Raw genomic sequence first — 24,231 nt, forward strand, 5'->3', positions numbered from 1 at the left:
GATCGTTTCATCACCGTTTCGGCGTGAAGAAACCCCACATCTACGTGTAGAATGCTACGGAATACTCTTCAAAATGCAGATGGGGTCCAAGTTTTCATCGAAACCATCAGACGACGTTTGAGTGAATCTAGGTTCTAGACGTCCATTAAGAGGAGTTCCATTAACACGTGAACATAAGCGTCAAAGTCTGGAATGGGCAAGGCAACACCAATGTTGTTGAGTTATGGTATGGGCCGGGATATGTTTCAACGGGCGCACAGATCAACACATTTGTCCTGGGAATATGACCACCTTACACTATAGGGAGCATGTCATTGACAATGTTGTGCCAAATTTTCACGCTGCTATTGGTTTGCAATTGGTATTGCTTTTCAATTTCTAGACGATAACGATAGACCGAACCGTGCAGCCATAGTTGAGAATGCGCATGAGGAGCTTGGTATTCCACATTTACCAATACCTCCGCACTCACCAGATTTGAATTGCATAGAACATGCATGGGATATGCTCCAAAGAAGATTAGATAATCATCAACCTACCCCAGAATCCTTACATGATCTGAGAGAGCTTCTGCCCCGTTTATGGAACCAAATTCCTCAAGAAATGTTCAGCAACCTCGTGGGTAGAATGCAAAAAAGATGTCAAGCTGTTATTGATGCCCGTGGAGACCATACATTGTGTATTGATAGTCTCAAAATGCTTGAATTCTCTGAGAAAAAAATTTCGTTATTTCACTCGATTTTTCTTAACCGGGAAATATAGTATACCTACGCTGCAGACCTATAGGCTAAAATTTCCTGCAACTTGAAATCATATTAATATGAATTTTCATCACAAAAATCTCATTTAAACTATATTTTTTTGCAATTTAATTCAACCTATAAAAACTAAAAACGGAACATAAAATGATAGAAACTGGTACTTGTTAATATTGAAATTCTATGTGGCGCATGCGAACTTCATACTTTTAACTAAGAGCTTAGTTCTTTGTTAAAAATTGGTCAACTTTCTAGTGCTAGAGTTAGTTGTTATTCCTTAGGTAAAATGCATTAACGCCTTCATTGATTTGTTAGCGTTCAATTCTTAGTTCTTAGGTTTAGTCTTAGTTCTTAGGTTTAGTCTTAGTTCTTAGGTTTAGTCTTAGTTCTTAGGAATGGTGCATAAACCAGTCATTACCGGAGGTAGAGGAGGATTAGGTGAGTACGGATTGACTGCAAAAAATTAATTTCTGCCTTTCCTAAGAAAGCTACAGAGTGAGTTTGCACATTCATGGGAATGATAAAATCATCAGAACCAAACTTATCAGAGGAATTTATTGAAACTTGGGATGTAATTGACACATGCCGAGGTCGAGTTATAGACATATTAATTTTTTTCAATACTCCAGGACCGGACTCATTATTTCTCATTCGAAGTGTTCAGGTTGAAAATATCACTTTGTTTTTTGAATTTGAAATCATTGTTGATATTTTCGAAAAGTGGCAGCTTCAATACGCGGTATCACTCAAAGTTGTCACATCAAACATTCTTTTTTATGAATTTTTGAAATTGGATGAATGTTCACTGGGGTAAACTAAATAAAAACTGAACATCAATGATATTGATACTATAATTCACCTAAAAATATAGTCGAATTAAAATTATGACCCTCTCTTGATTTTTCATTTCTATTATCAGAGTAGTCCACTCTCTACCATTTGTTTCAATTCTCTTCTCTTCGGCTTTCCCGTTGAGGTCAATGGAATTGATTCAACTATTTGCACTCCAGCCCTTAGTTTCATCCTTTCTTCCACTTGATCGTCTACAAAAGACCTCAAATCCTCGGGCGATATATCACGTCCTTTTCCACTTTTCAAAATCACAATCCCCTTCGGATGATCACCCTCTATCTGGTGAGTAACACCAATCACCACCGCCTTTTCTACTGCCGGATGTGACTCTAAAATCATCTCCAACTTCTGAGGACGGATATGGAATCCTCGGTATTTTAACATCTCCTTGCATCTGTCCAAAACGTAAAGGCATTCGTCTCCATCGTAGTAGCCAAGATCGCCAGTTTTGAGCCATCCAGTCGTATCGTAAGCGTCGGACTCGTCGCTTTTGTAATATCCGTTCATGAAAAGAGAATTACTATTTAGTCTGATTTCTCCGGTTTTGTTAGGGCCAAGAATTTCCTCAGTTGCTATATCGACTATCTGCAAGAATACATCTTTCATTATTATCTTAATTAATACACAATGCTAGTTGCTAGAAAAAGCATGTAATCATCACAAAGAGGTTTCATTTTGAATAGCCCGCTATCTAAGCAGCTGTCACTTTTGAAGCCGCCATATTTCCACATTTGACAAGTAAAAACTATGACATTATTGAATATATTAAATACAGGGTGTCCCGTAAAGACCACGTCAAACCGAGGGAGAATGTAGATCAAAGGATAACCCACCTGCTATGACAAAATTCCTATAATAAAAGTCTCACCGTTTTCGAGATATTTTTTTTTTCGAAAATAATGAATTTTTGCCCCTTTCAATAGTTTTGTCCTTACGGTTGGTACAATTTTACATCTTTCTGGTTAATTTTTTCAGTTAAATATTGCTGAAGAATGATTTTAACGTTTACATTAAGAACATGGTACAGGAAGACTCGTCGCTCCAAATGATCTTATTAAAAAAATCTGCATCTGCATGATGTTTTCCAAAATTTGCCGGCAAAATTGAATTTCGTTGAGGTGAATAATTATGCGAGTAATATTTTCGCACGTCAACAATTGCCATTGTTCACTAAGTAATGCAACATCGAAGATTTCTTAATAGAATTGACAAACTTGATTTTGTCAGAAACGTACCCATTTGGATAAAAACAGCCATATCTTTTTTTTTCGAATAACAAATTACTTGTGTGATACCTCTCTGAAATCACTATAAAATAGACAATTTATTGGTGTAATGTGCAGCAGTAGCTCGGTACATTTTTTTTCCACTACGATGGGCTAAACTTCATGAACAAAATAATCCACTACCAAAATTTCCAATAAAAATATTTCTCTTAGCCCCCCTTCAAAATTTTCGGGGAATGTTTTTAATGTAAACGTTAAAATCATTCTTCTGCAATATTTTACTGAAAAAATTAACCAGATAGATGTAAAATTGTACCAACCGTAAGGGTAAAACTATTGAAAGCGGCAAAAATTCATTATTTTCGAAAAAAAAATATCTCGAAAACGGTGAGACTTTTATTATAGGAATTTTGTCATAGCAGGTGGGTTATCCTTTGATCTACATTCTCCCTCGGTTTGACGTGGTCTTTACGGGACACCCTGTATAATTAGTATTTTTATGTTCATTAGTACTATCTACCTTACCTATTTGTCACATTAATTATTATTAATAATATTTTTACCCTAATTTCTTCATTCTTCAGTTTTGTGGACACTGTAGCCGTAAATTAAAAACCATTGGAAGCAGAAAAAAAATAATAAAAGAATAGTCGTAGTTATAGAAATCATAATAGAAAAATTTATTTCGTTTTGAATAATCGTCTGAAAGCTACGAAGAAAAAATAATTTGATTTGGATCTTTAACAGACTATATGGTGTACAGTGTAATATAATGTAAAAAGTATTCTATTTGGTGAAAGGTTTCTGCGTGGTATTGAGCTTGTAAAAAATAAATTGCAAATATTTCTCTCGCACATACTTTACATGAAAATCCAGGCCAGATTTTTCCAACTGAGTCAGGCTTTTTCCTAGCTAATGAACAGTCCTCCTGCTTGGTAAGTTGAAATATTGATATCCACCCACTAGCTTCAGTTTGTCCATAACTTTGACTGACCAGAGCTTCAGGAAATAAACGGACCAATTCCTCAAATAAGTCATTACTGAGTCTACTACCTGCTGACATGTAACTTATCACGCTCTTATTTTTCTCTGGGTCAGGCTTTATTTGGTTGAGTAAAAGAGCCGTAAGATGGGGTGGACAATATACGTGTGTGACCTGGCAACAAAATTTATTATTAATTCAGGGTGTTTCCAAATGCAGGAGGTGTTAGTATCACACATTTGCTGTTGATTAACCACATATTTGTTGATAACCGAAAATCAACAGTTTCAGAGATATTTGAGTTCTTGTGTTTTTCGAAAAATTTTCACCTCATTTTATTTTTCGTCAATTTTTTCTACGTTTACCAAGTTTGATTTAAATTTTGGAATATTTTCATTAGAAAACCATATGATATGTATGAAAAAAGCCAAACTATGCTGTATTAGATGCTGAATAAAAATTTGTATAATTTGAAAGTTGGTATACAGGGTGTTTCATTGGGAAACGGAAATACTTCACAGGTGCATAGGTGGCACCAAGAGGGTTCTGGAGATACCCCATTTATTGGGTCTTACTGTCTTAGTAGCAGAGATACAGGGTGTTTTATGAATTTTGCCTGTTTTTTTCTGAGTCCATATCAAACGAACCACCCGGTATATTTTCTTCATATTTGGTAAATATGTTCTTAATTGAGAGCCCAAAGGTATCATGCAATAACCGCCTTGAAAATCCAGGTCCGGGTTAACAAAAAATTATGAATTGTTTGTATCCTCGAAACAACACCCTGTACATCGAAAATTTGAAAATCTGTTTTAATATTCGGAAACACCACTAAAAACTAAACTGAGACGTGTACTTCAAATTTTCGCGCAGACAATTTTACTGTACACATTTCCAACGTAAAAGTGAAGTTTGTAAGAACTTGGATACCTGAAAGTCGTTTGAAGTGACTTTTAACAATGAATTATCAAGAATATTGAATCTATAATTATTTCAACATTACTTTGTAATTCATTTCTACATTGGTTTTTCTTTTTATAGCTGTATACCATTTCAGTTTTCATTTTTGAGTTACTCTCTCGTCGTTTCTCATTGCTGCACAAATTGTCAACGTAAACGTGGAGTTTTTGAGAATTTGGTTTGCTGGAAGTGGTTCAAAGTAACTTTTAGTGATAAATCTATAAGTAAGTTATTGAGAGCATAGTGCTCTTTTGTGTGTAGTCTATTGTTTCTTTTAGCAGAGCTGTTTTCACTACTGCCAATAATCATAAAATTTCGTATTCAATCAAGTAGGTTGACAACCATGACTTTGACAGAAGACCATTGTTGTTTAAGATAATTCAGATCATATTCATATTTTTCTCATTGTTATCAGTGATTTAGTGTTTTGTTGAATTAAGAAAATGCCTTATACATTTTCAAATGAGGAATATGCCGAAATCAACCTAATGCAACTCAATTCTCAATAAATAAAAACTGAAATACAGCTATAAAAAGGAAAACCAATGTAAAAATGAATTACAAAGTAATGTTGAAATAATTATGGATTCAATATTTTTGATAATTCATTGTTAAAAGTCACTTCGAACTACTTTCAGGTATCCAAAATTTTAAAAACTTCACTCTTACGATGAAAATTTGTGCAGTTAAACTGTCTGCGCAAGAATTTGAAGTAAACGTCTCAGTTTAGTTTTTAGTGGTGTTTCCCAATATTAAAACAGATTTTCAAATTTCCGATGTACAGGGTGTTGTTTCGAGGATTCAAGCGATTCATAATTTTTTGTTAACCCGGACCTAGATTTTCAAGGCGGTTATTGCATGATACGTTTGGGCTCTCAAGTAGGAACATATTTGCCAAATATGAAGAAAATATACCAGTTGGTTCGTTTGATATGGCCTCAGAAAGAAACGGGCAAAATTCATAAAACACCTGTATCTCGGCTACGAAGACAGTAAGACTCAATAAATGGGGTATCTCCAGAACCGCCTTAGTGCCACCTATGCACCTGTGAAGTATTTCCGTTTCCCAATGAAACACCCTGTATAAAGGAAAGAATAGTAAATTTCTAATATCAATTTGTCTGCAACTTTCAAATTCCACAATATGTGTAAATCTTAATTATTTTAAAAACGTGCCAAATACCTCCTTCATTTCCTAAGAAAGTTTTCGTTAGAACGCAAGCACTATAGTTTTGTTTCAGCAGATTTCGATTTGAAAGGGGAAAGAAGCAAATAAAATAAAGTAATGAATTAAATATTTGTTCATTGCAATCTTTCTCAATCTTTTCCCTGCTTCATCTATTCTAACGATGTAAGATCCGGACTTGAAAATAATCAAATTTGTTCAACGTAGAAAAAATTGAAATCAGGTGAGAAATCTTTTAAAAATCATAATAACTCAAATATCATTAAACATGGCTCAAACGACAGCAAATGAGTCATATTAACACCTACTCCAAGGTTCACGTCTAATTTGGAAACATGCATTATTTTAAGTAATGAATACAGCTTCAGGAAACACCAATACTCAGTTACATCAGAAATACTACACACTAAGAAATAATTTTTTGAAGATGATTATATGACGATGAAATGATTTTATTCGAAAAAGGCTAAGGCAACAATGTCCTTGATGAGTTTTTATGAAAAGTAACTTGTCATCTCTGACTTGAAGCTAGGTATACAGGGGGTAACATGAGTGGTTGGTTGGTCATAGCCTAGTGGTGAATGAAGGTCATCCAGATCTTTCATAAAAGTAGCTTATTTTGTATCCTTAGATTGTTAGTTTCAGGGATACAGGGAGATTTATGAAAATTGACCTGATTTTCTAATATAATATTAAGCCTCTATTTCCAAAAGGTATGATACCCAATTACAGGAAATCAAAAACAAAAACAAATATAAATTCAATACGAATTAATGTAAAAAAATCAATGCTATACTTATCATGAACGTAATCTAATAGAACCATAAAAATTAAGAGGTCAACACCCCTTATAGACCCCATCAGACAGAATTCAGACCCGGAAAGAAACAAAATACAAGAAAGAAATGGAAATCAAATATAATATAATTTCATACGTGATCATATTAACTTTGAATAATTTCATTTATTTACAAATCACAGATATATTCAAATGAATGAGAATGTGGATCACATCTTTCTGCTGTAGAATAAACAACGGAATAAGCAAAGCTCAGTGTTGACTGCAGAAGCAAATATTCATAACTTGAAAATCAGCATATCGATTCTGTTTTTTTGGTTTGTTCACCTCATACAACTCTTCATAAAGTTTCATGTTATTTTAATATTTCCAGGGCATTACTTAGATTATTAAGTTTTTTCTTTCAAACTTCGAAATATATATTTTTACACCTTTTATTGGAATGTCGTTATTACCATGAACAAAAACAATATTCAGTCTAATGAATTCAAGTTTCACTTTGAATGGATCATTCTTTTCAAAATATTAACAAACGAAAGAATTCCTATTTTAAGTAACTTTTTCAAAATATGGTATGACTTTCATTTCTAAACTAGATATTTAATTCAAAACAAATTGACGTGTCAATTTCGGAAAATGTAAACTGTAAGTCTATTTGCTCTAGAATAAGAATAGGTATTGACCATTAATTATTGGAGAAAATGTAAACCTATTCATTTCAATTCATGAAATCGTGGTTCTGTGGCATGGCAACTAAGGTTATTGATAATTTTTGCACTTATTTTTCCCCTTTCAGATTCAAAACCATCAATACGACAAAGAAATGTGCGTACAGAAGAGAATATTGCTTGATGTAGCGCGAAATATTGAAGAAGACTCCGAAACGTCGATTCGTCGCCATTCTCAACTTGTTGGCCTTTGTCTTAATTAACACTTAATTATGTATTATGGGGCTATATTAAGTTATTGGTCTATGCCGATATGCCAGCAACTCTTGAAGCATTGGAAGCCAATTTCAAGCCACTATACGGCCAGATTTCGTGGAAAAAGTTTCGATAAATTGAACTATTCGAATGGAATTTGTAACTCGTAGCCGAGGCGGTAATCGTATTAAAAAAATTAATGCCACAAAATTATCTACCAGATTTCGATAATAATAAATTCATTCCAACCATATTTCCATCTTGTATAATTATTTAAAGTTCTCAAGCACTTAAAAAACACCTATTATATGAAATTTCCTTTACCTTGCATTCATGGATGGCAGTCCAAGCTGAGGATTCCAGAGCTAAAACACGTGATGCCCCAACTAGAAGAGTTGCAAACAAAATTAAAGGTGCTGTGATCCAGTTATAAGAAGAGAAGTGTAGGAACACGCTGGTCGTAGACAAATTTTGGACAGCACTGTGAAAAATAATTTCAGTGATTTAGTTCCCTTACATTTTCATTCAAATTATTCTTTGTTGAATGAATACAGTAAGTAAAGTTCTGATTAAAGCCATGAATTTACAAAAAAGAATATATGAAGAAGAAGTGTTGTATTATCAATTGGGTACTTACACCAAAGTGAATGCCTGTTTCAATAACGCATTATGGGACAGACAAATTCCTTTAGGAAGTCCTGTTGTACCACTGCTGAACATGATAACTGCAGTTTTCTGTCCAGATTCAAGCCTCACCACTTCAAAAGAGTCGTTTTCTGAATTTCCTTGACAAAAATCATTGAACATTGTGTATTTATCGCTTTTTCCAAAAACTACCAATTTGAAGTTCACTCTGCTTAGCTGCATTGCAACCTCTATTTTATCCACAAACTGTTCTTCGATGAACATAATTGACGGTGGAATTTTTTGCAACAGTAAGGTGAGATCTGATTCCTTCAAGAAACAGTCATAGGCGTTTACTTTGTAGCCTAGGAAATAAGATCCTATTATGGGTACACAAACATCCATATGATTCGTGGAAAAAATTGCTATTGTAGGATCCTTTTCCAACTTTAATGCCTTCAAAGAAGTAGCAGTTTTTATTGACTTTTCTAGTAGCGTTTCATAGCTTTGCTCTACTTTCGTTTCCAAATCATACTGTAATCAAGAATATTAGTGTAAGAGGATTTGAATTGTTACAAGAATTGGTGATAAGGGCCTTGAGTAGAAATATCGAATAATTTTAGTTATAACGGGTGTTTTTTTCGAGGTATATAACTTTAAATTGGCATTTCTGATCAAGATGGCGACCGATTTAACAGCTGTCAAGTGATTTATTCTCAGTTTGGTTTGGCAATTCATCATGAATAGACTCACGCCTGAACAACGCTTGCAAATAGTGCAATTTCATTTCGAAAATAATGGTTCTGTGCGGAAAACGTATCGCGCACTACGTCCATTTTATTTTGTTTAGCGATGAAACGCATTTCTGGTTGAATGGCTACGTCAACAAACAAATCTGCCGCATTTGGAGTGAAGCTAATCCTCAAATGTATGTCGAAACACCGTTACATCCAGAAAAACTGACTGTTTGGTGCGCTTTATGGGCTGGTGGAATCATTGGTCTATACTTCTTCAAAAACGATGATGGCCAGAACGTTACAGTCAATGGTGATCGGTATAGAGCCATGATTACTAACTTTTTCATTCCTGAATTGAACAACCATGATGTCCAGGAGCTGTGGTTCCAACAAGACGGCGCAACATGTCACACAGCTCGTGCCACAATCGATTTATTGAAATACACGTTTGTTGACCGCATAATTTCACGTTTTGGACCTGTGAATTGGCCTCCAAGATCTTGTGATTTAACACCGCTAGACTACTTTCTGTGGGGCTATGTGAAGTCATTGGTCTATGCGGATAAGCCACAAACCCTTGACCATTTGGAAGAGAACATTCGCCGTGTTATTGCCGATATACGGCCACAAATGTTGGAAGAAGTCTTCGAAAATTGGACGTCCAGATTGGACTACATCCGAGCCAGCCGTGGCGGTCATATGCCAGAAATCATATTTAAAATGTAATGCAACAAGATTATCTTGCGGATAAATAAAATTCATGTCAATCGAATATTTCTGCTATCTTTTCTGGAATTGGACCGAAACATATGATTTTTAAATATTTATTTATTTATATCTATCAGTTTTTAAAATGGATATATTTCCCTGGGAATTTGTTTTATTATGGGGGTATTTATATTTTTTCTTCAAAGTGATTGATTTTAGCATTTTCAATTTGCCTAGATGAAATTGCACTAAAAAGAAAAATTTAACACTATCATTGAAATGGCAACAATCAATATATTCTTTTTTGTAAATTCATGGCTTTAATTAACTATAATTTCTCTCATACATAAAAAACCTACTCAAGAACAGATAATTCTCTCATTTGATGAACTGATGAATTCATCAGTTTTTTGAAGAAAAAATTCGAATACTTCGGTTCAATTTCACAAAAAATAGCTGAAATAATTTCAAAAAGGGATGATGAAATACCATCACATTAAATTTACAATTTGTTCTTCGTTGCTGAAAACAACTCATCTCAAGTAAGGAATTTATAAATTAAGTTGTGAAGAATGCATTAGCATATACATATAGTATATGCATATGTATTAACCAAAAAAAAAGAACTTTCACAAAACGATTCAAGTAGTTCTTCAAACATCGAAAAGATAATTCCAATTTGGCAGAATAGAAGAGAATGAATTGACCTACCTGTGCAATTTTAGTCCTGTTCTTCTTCATTTGATTGTAGATTTCATAACCTATTCCAGGAAATTCATCAGTGCTACATAATTCCTCCGATTTGATAATGCATGGATTAGTGTTCATCTTCGTGCTCTCCTAACAAAATATTGTTACAATCAACAAACTTCTCGATGGAATCAATAGTTTACGTATAACTTATTCCTAACGAATCAACATAAGAAAGAATCGTTATCTCATATGATAAAACGATGTAATTATTTATAAACAATTCTAAATGTATGTTCTTACCATATCGAATGTTTTCGAACCTATTTCTTCTTAATTGAAATGAAACCTACTAAAATGGATAGTTCTATCTTGTTCCGTACTCCTGTTGCTCTTTTCACTAAAGGTTGTGTAATATTAATCAAAAAAATTTTCATTAAAAATAAATAAATTTTTCGGTTGATGTGTTAATCCAGCTATCAGTAGACAAATTGTAGCTTGTAACGATGGATTATTTATGCAATTTTGAGAAAATACAACAGCCTCTTCTTCATCGAGATACAATCATCTTATTTTTGGTGCACAATTATCATTATCATCATTGTTGAAGATCAATCAATGTGTATCAACCCCTATAATCTTAAATGGTTACAATGAAACATGAAAATAATGAAAAATATTTCACTAAAAAAAATTGTCAAAATTTTGTCTATTATTCCCTAGACAAAAATATAACCTATTTTCAAATTCGGCCTTCAAGTTTCAGAAAACTTCAACTTGAATTTCTCGGAATATTGTGCGTATTCTTACTTTGAATTCTTTTACATCTCGGGGTGTGTTTCATACGCAATCGACTGTGAATGTCACTAGATGAAAAAATCCAAAGGTGTCAAATCTGAGCAGTCAGGTGGCCATTCAATTAACCCTCTTCTACCAATCGATTTCTCTTGGAAATAATCCAGCCTCCAGCTATTGTTACTATTCTATTCTCTTTCATTATTATTCGGAAGTACCTACTAAGAAAGAAGATCAAGTGTACGGCATTTTTGAAAATTACCTGTAAAACAAGGTGCCAATCAACCCCCCTTCCGTCTTAAGATTTTAGGGGTTGCTGTCATCATGCTCATAGGGTTGATACAAATTGGTTGGAACCAACCGTATAAAATGTAAAATTTACCTTTATTTGCATTTTTTCTGATTTTTCATATGGTGGTACCTTTTCAAATTGACAAACTTATGTTTTTTAGTTTCAAGGTTGGTGCGTCAAATTCCAGAAGAATTTCAAGTGGGAAAACGAAATATTTCAGTGATAATGGATTATACCGAATTGAGATTTTTTATCTGAATAAAACGAAAAAAAGGGAAAGGCGTTGTTCTGTGACGAAAACTAAGGGGGGTATTTGATATAGAATTATTTGAAAAACCTCCCCCCAGAAAAGTAACATCCCTCCAAAGATTACCAAAAATAATTCAATAAATATTAAAATTATATTGTCGATATTCGATAGGTTTTGTTCATTGTTTGTTCACTATTGTTTTAGTTGAACAAGTATTAGCCTTATAGAATCATAATTTGGTTGGCTCTTGTTCAATAAAATGCTATTTAACATGAGCTTACAATACACTAATGTTTTTCTCGTGAATGCTCAAGTTTTCAAAAAAACTTGTAGAAATAAAAATATGGCTATAGGTGGGCCCACCTGGTGCAGGAACCTTGGGAGCTTCCGAGGGCTGAGCCCTGGAAGTTCCCGAAGATTGAACTTTGGAGGCCCCCGAGGCCTGAGCCCCGGCAACTCCTGATGACCATGCGGCTTTTGGAGCCTCACACTTGGCACTCTTAGGCTCCTTGCCTTTAGGTGTGCTGTCCTCCGACCTATTTCTCTTGGTCCCGCGTCCTGTTGTCTGCCTGGGACCAATTGGTTTGGAGGCTTCTTTCCTGGCATCGTCAGGAGCCATCCCGTTCTTTATGAGGAACTCCATCCTCTTTCTGGCAGCCCCGGAGAGTCTAGGTCTCCTAACCGCCAGCTTTTCGAGGTCAGCTACGACCTCTTCATCGCTGCTCTTCAGCAGCATTTCGTTCTCCATGGGGTCAGGACTTGCGCCCTGTTCCTCAGGCTGAGCGAGGCTTTTTTCTTCCTTCAGCACATTAGGGCCAGTGCTAGGCCCTTCTTTAATATTTGCTTGGTCCATATGAAGTCCCACGTGCAGCTAGGGAATTTCACTCATCAGAGGCAGAGACCTGCATGCCCCTGGAAGGCCAATTAAATCAGAGGTCGCCTGGTATCTGGAGTTCGCATATTCAGGACTAGATCCTTCCACTAGCCATGCAGACTTCGGAATACGCTGTTCCACCTTGTCTTGGGGAAAGTCTTTATTGTGTCTTTCATACACTTGGTTCAGGCGGTTAAGCCAAATCCCCCAGCATGTGTCCTCTGCTCGCGAGACATGACCACAGACATCAGATTCCACATGTCGGTATATCAGGCATGAAGGTGCTGATCCCTTGCATACCTGGCATCGTTTACCCCGTGCAATACCCCAAGCCACGATACTACATCAGTCGATCACTGTCCAACTCCCCGAGAAGGCTGCGGTGAACCATGCCAGCACAGACCTTAGCATGGCTGGGATCGACTAATCCCCGAGAGCTGAATATTATCATATATACGGACGAACAGAATTTGTTTTGAGGTCTGATTCGGCATCAGGGAATAGAATGTTCGCTCTCCAATTGTTTAATCTTGAGCTGTGAATGGTGTCAGATGATAAAGTACGACTAAGATAAGAAAAAAAATTGTCTACATATACTGGTGTGGGCACTCACCCTTGAGAAAGTTCAAGATGAAACAATCGTACATATATAAATAGATAATAGTTTATACAGGGTGAGTCCTTGACTTGTACATTAATTTCAACAGTAGATTCTTGAGGTCGCAAGGATCACTTTTTTCCATTACAATTTTTCAGATATGGCCATTTTAAATTTTCATAATGAGCTATGTCATCCCTAGAACCTGCACACAAAAGTTTTTCCAACCATAAGAGAAATTCGCTCAAGAATTACCTATAACCTAACTCTATGAACTTTAGAATATTCAGTGCTCAGAGATATTTACATCGTTTACAATGATTAAACTGGAGATTTTCGAAGGAACGTCTCGTTGATTTTAAAAAAATTGCCGGAAATTTATGAAAATATGAGCATTTTATTATTCAGAGCTATCCGGAGTAATTTTTTTCGCTGTCCTTTCCATAGAGAGGTTCAGGCAGCAGCCTAATAATGGACAATTTTTAATTTTTCTGAATTTTTCGTATTGTTTCAAAAGAGATTGTAAACGCGTAGGGCCCCGAAAAACATCGATTCACCACTGACAAGTCATAATATCTGCGAATGCGAATTTATTACATCATTTTTTGCAAGTAAAGCTTATTTTCATTGATTGGTGCATCACCGATTCATTCATCAACCTCAAAGTTGAAGTAAGTTTCATTGCCAGATGACGAAAAATGTACACCGCAAAACTGGATTTTTATTCCGAGAAGAACAAACCAAGGTTAAGGAATAATAGAAGAACTTCCTTCCATTGATACAGTAGTATCAGCGATATTCCACTATGTGCGCAATGCTGTCAATTTACAATTATTGCAATCAATTGTATTTCATTACGTCAGTGTTAGTTATATTACTTCAAATATCTCTCTGTGAAAATTGTAACAATTTCTACAATATTTCCCTGATGCTGACCACAAGAATAAACAATGGACCGCCGCATGTTTTCGAGATTCCATCATATACAGGATGTAATGTACCGAAAGAATACATCAATACCACGGAGGAGATCATTGTTTTGGATCAAGAAATAAAAACGATAGGTACTAGATCTATCTATGGCATAGACAAATTGAAGAAGTTATTATTTTTTGGATGTGACATAATAACGGTCTCGCCAGGAGCTTTTCAAGATAATCCTAACCTTCGAATACTCCACATAAAAAATGGCAACTTAAAGACAATAAACGCTGGAGTGTTCAACATAATTCCATCTCTACAACAATTGAATTTCAGAGAAAACGAAATAAACATGATTTCCGATCTTGCTTTCTCTAATTTACCATCCTTGAAGGAATTAGTCTTGGCCAACAACGATTTAAACGTAATCAACAACACTTGGTTCGAGAATAGTACCAACATAGAAATTCTAGATTTAAGGAACAACAATTTGAAGAGAGTTGACAGGGTGTCGCTTTCAAAAACACCACGACTGAAGGAGATTCTTTTGGACTTCAACGATATTGAAGTCGTCGAGGAAGACGCTTTTGCTAATTTCAAGGAATTGAAACATCTGGGATTGAGCCATAACAGACTAAGTCAAATCGATGCGAACATTTTTCAAAATGGTATTTTAGCAAAGAAGGTTTCGCTCAACGTAAATTTGCTCAATTACCTATCGGTAGAATTTTTGAAAATGTTGAGAGTTGATGAAATTTCATTGAATGGTAATCCTTGGAATTGTCTTTGTTTGAACAGGATACATGACTGGTTGAATGGAGTTAATGGTACATTGATAACCGATGAACTTTGTTCCAGATATGATATTCCACACTGTGTTTATCCTGAAGAACCATCTTCACATTGCGTAGAAAGAGTTGATGAAGATTTAACAGATGACTACATAAAAACTCTCAAAGCTCTTGTTCCCAATGTGGATGACTCATGTGCCAGATTGGATTAATTAATTCATGTAGGCTAATTTAATTATTGATATATTGACAAAAAATGTCAAATGTACCTTCAACGAAATATATTTGAATGATTCAGTCTTTTTTTCTCTCTCATTTTCACTTCTCTGAAGTTGATCGAAAGAAGTTTATGTTGAAGTGAAACAGAACTAAATACCAACTTCATTAATATGTAAAGTTTTCATTTCAATAATAAGCTAGCGAATCAATATTATTGTTCTTATAAGTAACGTTTTATGAGGATGGTTTTAGATTGATTTGATTTATTCTGAAACTTGCTATCGATTTTCTTTTTTGTTAATCGATAACCTGAAGGATGTTTGACGAAACTTTCTGTTTCACAGAACATATTACGTGAAAGTCTGGATGAATAATTTTTTAAGGGTGATTTAACTGTTTATTTGTGAATAAACATTTCGTATTTCTTATTGTAGCATGGTTTTCAGAATTCACTTACCGAATAAGCTAATTTGGTCATCTCTGATAACCAAATAGTATTTGAGTGGTATGATTGAAAAAGAAGAAATGCTAATGCTTGCAACGATTTTGCACGCTTCGGTCCATGTTACGCTACTGAAATTTTCGAAGACGCGGTAATTTATCAGTTGATCGTGTACCATCTAGATAGAATCTTCTGGGAGATTTTCAATAGTTGTCGAGAATTCAGCAAGGATACGTACCTAATATTTAGATTTCAGTCATTATTAATTTAATTTGAGATTTGGAATCTAATTTTTCGGTTAGAATTGTGTCGGGATTCTCGGTAAGTGTTGACATGAAAATTTGTATTCGACAAGTAATAATCTTACCAGAACGAATAAATTTAATTTGAAACAGTCATTTTTTTTAGAGTCATTCATCTTTTCGAAACGTATTTCAGGTTTGGTAGGATTCTTTTTGTGTCAAACAATTTCAACAAAACTCCTTCTCAGGTTCATTAGATAATAAATGTAATGATTTCTTTGTAATTTCTTGGTTAGAAATCCGAGAAGGAGTTGTAAATTCAGTTAACATATTCTAATATCGTTGTTCATTTTCTCAAAGCACCTCCCGTGGGATTGGAACAACAGAAACCTCTTTTGAGATTGAAAAATATCAAGAAGTACTTCCTTGAGATGCAGAATTTGGAATAGTACGTATGTTAAACCACTTTAGTTCCTGAATCTGAAAGAGTACCTGCGTAATACCTGGCATAATCACATCAACTTCGTTGAATGGATACTATAGCTTCCTGATAAGATCTGGTGTTCAGAAGGCTGAGAATAATTTACAGAAGAGGTTCCATCCTAATAGCAGAGCAACTCATTTAAAACCGATTTAAGTTGAGTTTCTATTTCATTATTTGTTTAGAGTGAAAAGGATCGATCATTCTATATTTTAATTTTATTAAATTTGTAAAAACCAGGGTACTGGGTAGGAGTATTGTTGCCAAATAAGCCAAACCACCCCTAGAAATTAGTCTTTAGAGTCTCATGGGCAATTGTAACGTTACATGCTACACTCCACCTAAGCAGGCAACTACACTTATCATTTTGTCATTTCATATAACACTTAATAACTTAGCCAGAAACATGAAACGTTTTTACTTCTGCTATTCAGAAAACTCTTGAGTGAGCAGTGTGGAGCTTTTTTAAGGTGATAATTCGAATTTGAGTTGATTATTCAATTTGCATTAGTTCAGTCTCGATTGTCTATCATGTAGGTGCTGAGGGAGATAAAATTTTTTTCTGTAATTTGGTTTTGAAGATCTTTTTTTGTAATATATCGAGAAATTGGATACGTCAGAAACGTGAGCGAAAGACCAAGAGGAGAGGACACCCAAGATCTACTCATGCACAAGAAAATTGTAAAGCTGTAGCACAGAAATTATAAAAGCTAGCGGCAATTTGTTTGTAATATCTTTGATTGAAAATTGCATATTCGATGAGAAATAAATCATAAACAATGTATCTTTTTTATTAATTCGAAATCAAAAATCGAAATTATTTCATATTTCTCCATTTATGACGCAGTTTTTTAAGAAAAGTCTTTTAATTTTTCCAGTGTTCGTGATCGGTATATGATCAATTATTTTCACGCCAGCTCTCAATCTTTGACGATCCTGAACTCTCTCCTCAACAAAAACCTCTAATACTTTTGGGTCAATATCGAAAAAATCTTCTTTGAGTACAACCAAACCCATAGGATGATCCCCATCCTCTTCATCGGGTATACCAACAACGACTGCCCCCGATACTGCTGGATGCGACATCAATACATTTTCAAGCATGACTGGTTGTACGTGCCAACCACGGAACTTGAGCATTTCTTTTATTCTATCGACAATGTAAAAGCACTGGAACTCATCATAGTAGGCGACATCTCCTGTTTTAAACCATCCGTGTTCGTCGTAGGCTTCTGAGCAATCTCTCTGATGGTAACCAACCATCAAAAAGTCCGATTTGATCCGAAGTTCTCCATTCTCGTTAGGCCCAAGAAGCTCTCCAGTTTCTGTGTTCACAATCTGCAATTGAAGGAAGTGTCATTTAAAATAAAAAGCCGTGAATACTACTGTTATTTATTGTACAAAAGAACCGTACAGCAAGATGATAAAGGGTTTTCCAATAAGAAGATTTATTTTGAGTAACCAGCCAACTGGACCGCTGTCACTTTTGAAGTTATCATCTTTTGACATTTGACAAAAAGACACTTAGCTATTACCAAAAATGGAACGATACATGCTTCAACAATGCATTGAAATTGTTAAAATTCACTAAAACAAATGAGAATATTTCTGCTGTCGCCAGTGGTGTTGACGAAAAACCAGGTTGTCGATTCCTCGTTCATCTTGAAATTAGGCATTCCAAAAACGACATTATACAATATTCTGCATAAATTTTTAGGTCTTAAAGGCTTCTGTCGACCGGCTCAAGCCGGTTGGGTTGGATCCTTCAAATGCATCAAAATTATCTGTAAAGTTTTACATGAGGCCCACATCCATCTCGGAGGCTACGTTGATGAGCAGAATTATCGCAAAGAAAAAGAAAAAGAAGTAAAATTTCCAAGTGCTTAATAATATCATACTATATTATTTATTTATCTGGTTAATGAATCAGCAAAATGCCATCAACATAACCATTGTCAAACAGAAGATTTCCACGCCATTAAGTAGGAATCATAATCGAAAGTAACCCAAGGAGAATGCATGTCATCGAGGGAGAGTAGCGATATAAACAAACAAACGAAATAGCAGGCATCTTATTGAACGCTGGTGCCTGCTATTTCTTTTGTTTGTCATCTTGGGTAGAGTTATGCGGTACTGATGATCCCTAATGAGGGTGAAACCGGTATATCGCTATTTTCCCTCGATGACATGCATTCTCCTTGGGTTACTTTCGATTATGATTCCTACGTAATGGCGTGGAAATCTTCTGTTTGACAATTGTTATGTTGATGGCATTTTGCTTATACATTAACTAGATAAATAATTAATATAGTATGATATTATTAAACACTATGCTAAACATCATAATTGATATATTTTGGACAATTTATGGGATTCTGTAGCGGATGAAATTAAACAAACAAGAAATTAATCCGTGGGAGTGATAGGGTCGCGAATTAAATTAGTCCAGTTTTTCATTAATTTAGATTCAATTTTTGCAAAATGTACTTGTTGCAATATTCATGCGGAAATATAAAACACCTCCTCTATAATAATTAAACTCGACTATCGCCTTGATTTCTTGTTCGCCTCACTATGAGTTGACACCTCGTCATCGCCGCTACTCTCGGGAACCGCTATCCTTTCTGCTATCCTCTTCGCACCTCTTGGTCGCTTCACTATGTTCCTAGCCTAAGCGAGATTGCAGAAATATATGCCGTGCGACGCGTGCATATCAAGCTCCAGTAATATGAAGTAGCTTGATATCAAGTCAAGCAATAAATATCTAAAATCAAGTCAAGTCAAGCTCAAGTATGTAATTTTTCACGAGCTTGATTTTCAAGTCAAGTAGTTGGTTAAAATGTCAAGCCACTTGGCTTGATGAATCCTTAAGCATAATGATTCATCTGAAATCTCCTTAACGCATTCGCTGGCTATTCCTGAGATATCTTAGAACGAAGTACTTAGATCTAAGCCAATATAACCTCGGGGAAAGACAGGACACTCTTGTGATCTCCTCAAATCAACTAGGCAACTAGTAAACTAGTAAATCGGAAATTTGAAAATTATTGAAATTATTGGAATCATTATTCAGTTATATATATATATATATATATATATATATATATATATATATATATATATATATATATATATATATATATATATATATATATATATATATATATATATATATATATATACGTTCAATTCAAAAGAGCGGTCGCGACTTGTGTAAACTGATCTTATCTTAGAAGCAGGATGTTTTATTTTTCAATTATTGCTTTTCTTAGTTATCGTCTCACTGCGTTGGTGAAATCGAGATATTTTTCACGGATAAGAAAGAATTAACTAAATCTTGAATTATCTGAGTTCGATACATGCGACGAACCGTTATGATCGTTCCCAGATGACATAGCAAAAAGTTCGTTAGGCAAAGTCGAAGTATGGTTTTTGTTGAGACGTCTGAAAACATCTAGTTTGAAGCCGAGGTTGAAGGAGGGGTCTGTTGACGAAAAATTGAAGAAGGATAAAAAATTTTCTAACCACTGATCTAATTGGCATGGTATCTTGGGCAATTTTTGGGGCGGTCTTGGATAAGTACGAGGTTACGATTTTGTTGAGGTTTGAGGAGGAAGTCAGTAGTGCTTAGGGTCTCTTATTGAGAAGGGTTGAGAATTCGAACGTCGGTCGCGAAACCGGACTTAGATTAAAACAATTTCTTTTGAAGATCAGAGTAATTTTCAACAAGGTTGAGTCAAATAGAAAGGAAGTTTAGTAGATGAGAGAGAGTTGAAGGAATTTTAAGTTTTTAAGGAAGAAGGAATTGTTTTAACTCTAAGAAAGGTTGAGTTTTTGAGATAAAGTTTTAGAATTTGTCGCTCGGAGTGCGCGAATCGGGAGTGGAGTTATTAAAAAGTAATTACACGTTTCGAGTGAAAAGTTTAAAGAAATTAAAACTAGGTTTAGGCAAAGCCTAATTACTCACCTAGCACTGCAGGATGGGGGCAAGTTAACAATCTTTTGGCTATTTGATTTTTATTTTGTTTTGATGATTTTGAAAACTTTTTCGATGAAGATAGATTTATTTGAGTAGTCCCGATTCTCCCAATTTCGAAGTTGAGTAAACAATTTCGGTATTTTGTTTCTTCTGTTTGAATTATTAGATTATTTGAAACATTTTCATTTTATTATAAAAGTTTAATGAGTCTACTTGATGAAGGATATTTAATATAAATCAAATAATTTGACAACTATTGTGTCTAATCCTTCACAATAACAAGACAAAAATAAACTAAATATATCATATAGATATATTATTGTGAAGGATTAGACACAATAGTTGTCAAATTATTTGATTTATTTTCATTTTAATCATAAAGTTTTTGGCCGTTGAGTCAAATATATATATCAATTTCGTGAATATTGTAATTTTGCATATTTTTCTTTTCTCTTTATTATATTTAATTTTAAAATTTTAATCGACTTTTATTGACCCAGAAAACTAATCCTGTACCTAGGGAAAGAAAGTAAACTAAAAAGACCTGTCCATTAAAGTGACGGGCCGGACTCACACATAACATCTTTGTAAATTTACATCATTATTCATTTTCCGAGACCTCTGGAAAGCCGCTCTTCCACACGGAAAAAAATCTATTCTCAAATCAAGAAACTGGATATTCTTGAAATATTAAACTTGATCCAAGTATATATTGAATCGGAAAAAGTAAAGTGAGAAATTTGGTATACTTGGAATGAATAAATAGAATACCGAATACATATACTTCATAGAAATATATAATACTCCATACAAGTAAATGATGTGTTCAAAATGAAGGAATAAATCTATTGATTCAAGAATACTGCTACATTTTGTTTGAACATACGATATTGCGACTTCGAAGATATCATTTACTCATTATGAAAATTGAAATATACTCATTCCAAATTATATTTTTGAAGAATTGGTTTACACATTATAATTATTGCGAGTGATACATTTTAATTATGATTAGAATATGCCCAAGTCACAAAGATGAATTGGAGACCTATTTGCTCATTTTTCTTGTCCGAGACTAATCATAATAAATGAAAATATGAAATTTTGTGGACAAAATTTCGTCATAGTGAGACATATTTCATTTTAATATTTGAATATTAGGGTTTGAGTGTTAGAAGGGGAGTGAATAATCCATCTGAACTCCACCCTGTGATTGAATTAGCAGATAATATGAATTTTATCTTTCTTTTTATGTTCATTGTAGCTAACCAACTCAATAAAGGCCATACTAGATAATTTGTTAATATACCGTTTCACAATACATCTAGTTTCTGACGCTAAAAATTGTCATAGCGGTACCATATTGAGGTAAGTTATGTGATTTTTTGAGATGTGTTAATAATACATAAAAATATAAGTGAAATTGATTTTGGTGAGCAATCATGAACCTAAAAAATGATAAGAAAAACACATTTTTCATCTTATTTGAATTTTGACCAGTCTTTTGAAATAACTTTTGTTTCAACATTCAAAAATGGATGAGGTGATAAGGTACTAGCAATCAAACACCTGGGATTGCCCCAGAGAGCAAGGTTCTCGTGACCGACACAACATGGGAATAATCGTTAACAGTTTACGTTATATGTGTGATATAGAATATAAAGCCAAAAATTATTTAATGTATATAAATGTATTTTACAAAAAATAATTCCTTTGGTGTCTAATGACCCAAGTGCTTGATGAGTGAAATATTTAAATAAAAAAAAAAACTAAAATATTTTGATCACGGATTTCGTTTTGAACAAGATGAGTGATAAAATTTGTTTTGATTTTTGAAAAATTCAAATGATCCAGTTCAGAATAAACCATTCATAATCTGAATTATATTTGCATGTACTAGATCTGAGTATATTATACCGAAATATACTGAAACGCGAGTTCTTTTCCCTGCATCTTCGTCAACATGATTCGACTCGTTTGATATGCCGCGCCAATGAAAACGTTCTTATCCACCTGTTGGCAGTATTTATCGTAATACAAGTATATAAATGCTTTCATCCACTAGATTTAAGAATATTATTCGAAGATATACTAAAATGCGCCCTCTGTGCAGTTTGCATTAGAAAATATCTCTTTCGATCCCCTTCAGTCTCATTTAGGTGATAGGACTGATCGGTCTACGGAAGTTTTGATTGTGTTATAAGTGTTAGATACTGAATACATACTGCAAAGAGCAAAAATTAATTAGGAATTAGGGATACATGGAGGGTTTGATTGGAACATTTCAAGGTAAGTTTTTATTGAGAAATAATTTCAACTAATTTAATTTTTTTTCATTAATTCGGATTTCATTTTCCTTTTTATGATGCTCTTGGTGTTTTTTACTATTGTAATTCAGCTTGATATCTTTGTATTATTTCTTTGAGGTTTAGGTATTTTTGAATTGATATTTTCAACAAAATTCTTACTTTTTCAGAACAAATGCGTTAATATTTAATAGGATCTGTTATAAAGATTTTCTAGAGATTTCTAATTATTTTCGAAATATTAATGCACTTTTTGAATACAACTTCCTGTTCATAATTGATGAATGTTAATTGAATTTGATTCTTTTGCAGAATATGGAAATTGTTCATGAACAAGTGGGAGTTACATTATCATTTGCTGATGAAAATGCAAATCAATAGATATCTATCGATATGAGTGAGATACAATTTTGGAATAATTCTTCAGGGCCAGGTAGTATTTTTCATTCGAAAAAATCCACGATAAAATTTATTAATCACGAATTTCTTCTTTCTTTGCAGATCTCAAGTGATATTGGACAAATCATTCAAGAACAGAAAAATAGAGCAACACAGAGGAATCAAACCGCCAAGCCCAACTTGTTTTTGGTATCAGGGGAATATCTATTATAGCCGAAAAGTTTCCAAATTGTTGTATAGATTTAGATGAACTTTTAAGAATGTATCTCGAATTCTCTCCATCTAAATAATTTATTCTTTAGGAGATAACTATGTTCCTTTAATCCTTTGTAGTACAATGTTTTATCCTGTATTTGTTTAAATGTAATACAATTTTTTTCCAATGTAGATATTGTTTATTTGTTGGTTTTTATTTATTATATGATGATTTGAGAAATAAATTCATTTTTTATATATGCTGTATTTTATTTATTATTCTGATTGAGAAATCTAATGGATTGGATAGATAATTGCATTTATTCTTTCGAATAATTTCAAAGAATTGATTTGAAATTAATATTCATTTCAAGTACTGTTTCTTCGGAACAACCATAAAATTAATTTTGAATTTACCATATTACATACTTATTCCAACACTAACTTAATTTTGGTTTGAGTATATCAATTCTTTCATTCGAGTATATGATTCACTACCTTCAAACGAAGAAATGATTGAAATTGAGGAATTCAATATCTTGTCTTGAAAATATTTTATATTCAAACGAAATTTATCAACCACTCATTTCAAGTATAGTCATTTACTCACAGCAAATATAAGAATTTTCTTTGGACCAATAATACCGACTTTATTAAATTGAAGAATATCATATACTTATTTGGAATACTTGGTATATTTAAATTTGGAGAATAAAGTATACTTGACCCAAATTTATTATATTCTTGCTTATATATGAATCTATCATATACTTCAACCAATTATTATTCACTCAATTTGAGAATAGATTTTTTTGCGTGCATGGGTTGAAAGAACATCTCAACCGGAGATAAGTGAACGTTGGTCAACATTTTCTGACCAAACAATTCATGACACATAAATCTCCCTTTTTGTAAGTTTTACAGGTATAAGTAGACACATCAGGGTTAATGCATCTAAGAGTTCAGTAATGGTCTCAAACTATAAGCATTCCTAAGGCTGTT

The 24,231-nt window shown here is 33.9% G+C and overlaps 3 protein-coding genes and 1 long non-coding RNA gene across 4 annotated transcripts in view; 2 read left to right on the top strand and 2 right to left on the bottom strand.

Annotated features, from left to right (window-relative positions):
* Window positions 1–1,595: 1,595 nt before the first annotated feature.
* Window positions 1,596–10,675, bottom strand: LOC123673921 (4-coumarate--CoA ligase 1-like). Its single transcript, XM_045608689.1, has 5 exons — window positions 10,467–10,675; window positions 8,324–8,844; window positions 8,011–8,167; window positions 3,696–3,992; window positions 1,596–2,195 (listed from the first exon to the last, which is right to left on the bottom strand). Exons 1-5 carry the CDS (start codon window positions 10,581–10,583, stop codon window positions 1,674–1,676), a joined length of 1,614 nt encoding a protein of 537 aa, XP_045464645.1. The 5' UTR covers window positions 10,584–10,675; the 3' UTR covers window positions 1,596–1,673.
* Window positions 10,676–14,033: 3,358 nt separating this feature from the next.
* On the top strand, window positions 14,034–15,268 carry LOC123673922 (phospholipase A2 inhibitor-like). Its single transcript, XM_045608690.1, has one exon. The coding sequence runs from the start codon at window positions 14,060–14,062 to the stop codon at window positions 15,176–15,178; it is 1,119 nt and encodes a 372-aa protein (XP_045464646.1). The 5' UTR covers window positions 14,034–14,059; the 3' UTR covers window positions 15,179–15,268.
* Window positions 15,269–17,125: 1,857 nt separating this feature from the next.
* Window positions 17,126–24,231, bottom strand: part of LOC123673923 (4-coumarate--CoA ligase 1-like) — a 32,336-nt gene continuing 25,230 nt past the window's right edge. The window contains exon 6 of the mRNA XM_045608691.1: window positions 17,126–17,688. Within this exon, the coding sequence (XP_045464647.1) occupies window positions 17,173–17,688 (516 nt within the window). The 3' untranslated portion in view covers window positions 17,126–17,172. The remainder of the gene's footprint in view (window positions 17,689–24,231) is intronic.
* Window positions 22,063–23,454, top strand: LOC123673924. Its single transcript, XR_006746565.1, has 3 exons — window positions 22,063–22,618; window positions 22,948–23,068; window positions 23,137–23,454. It is a non-coding gene; the product is annotated as an uncharacterized LOC123673924 (long non-coding RNA).

The sequence above is a fragment of the Harmonia axyridis genome, chromosome 2 (genome assembly GCF_914767665.1).
Source record: "Harmonia axyridis chromosome 2, icHarAxyr1.1, whole genome shotgun sequence".
NCBI lineage: Eukaryota > Metazoa > Arthropoda > Insecta > Coleoptera > Coccinellidae > Harmonia > Harmonia axyridis.

Excerpts from the sequence above, each read along its gene's own strand:
- LOC123673922 (XM_045608690.1), top strand. The coding sequence starts at position 14,060 with ATGTGCGCAATGCTGTCAATTTACAATTATTGCAATCAATTGTATTTC.
- LOC123673921 (XM_045608689.1), bottom strand. The coding sequence starts at position 10,583 with ATGAACACTAATCCATGCATTATCAAATCGGAGGAATTATGTAGCACT. Across the intron at positions 8,168-8,323 it reads AAACAGGCATTCACTTTGGT|TGCTGTCCAAAATTTGTCTA; the intron begins GTAAGTACCCAA and ends TATTTTTCACAG. Across the intron at positions 3,993-8,010 it reads CTGCCATCCATGAATGCAAG|GTCACACACGTATATTGTCC; the intron begins GTAAAGGAAATT and ends TTTTGTTGCCAG.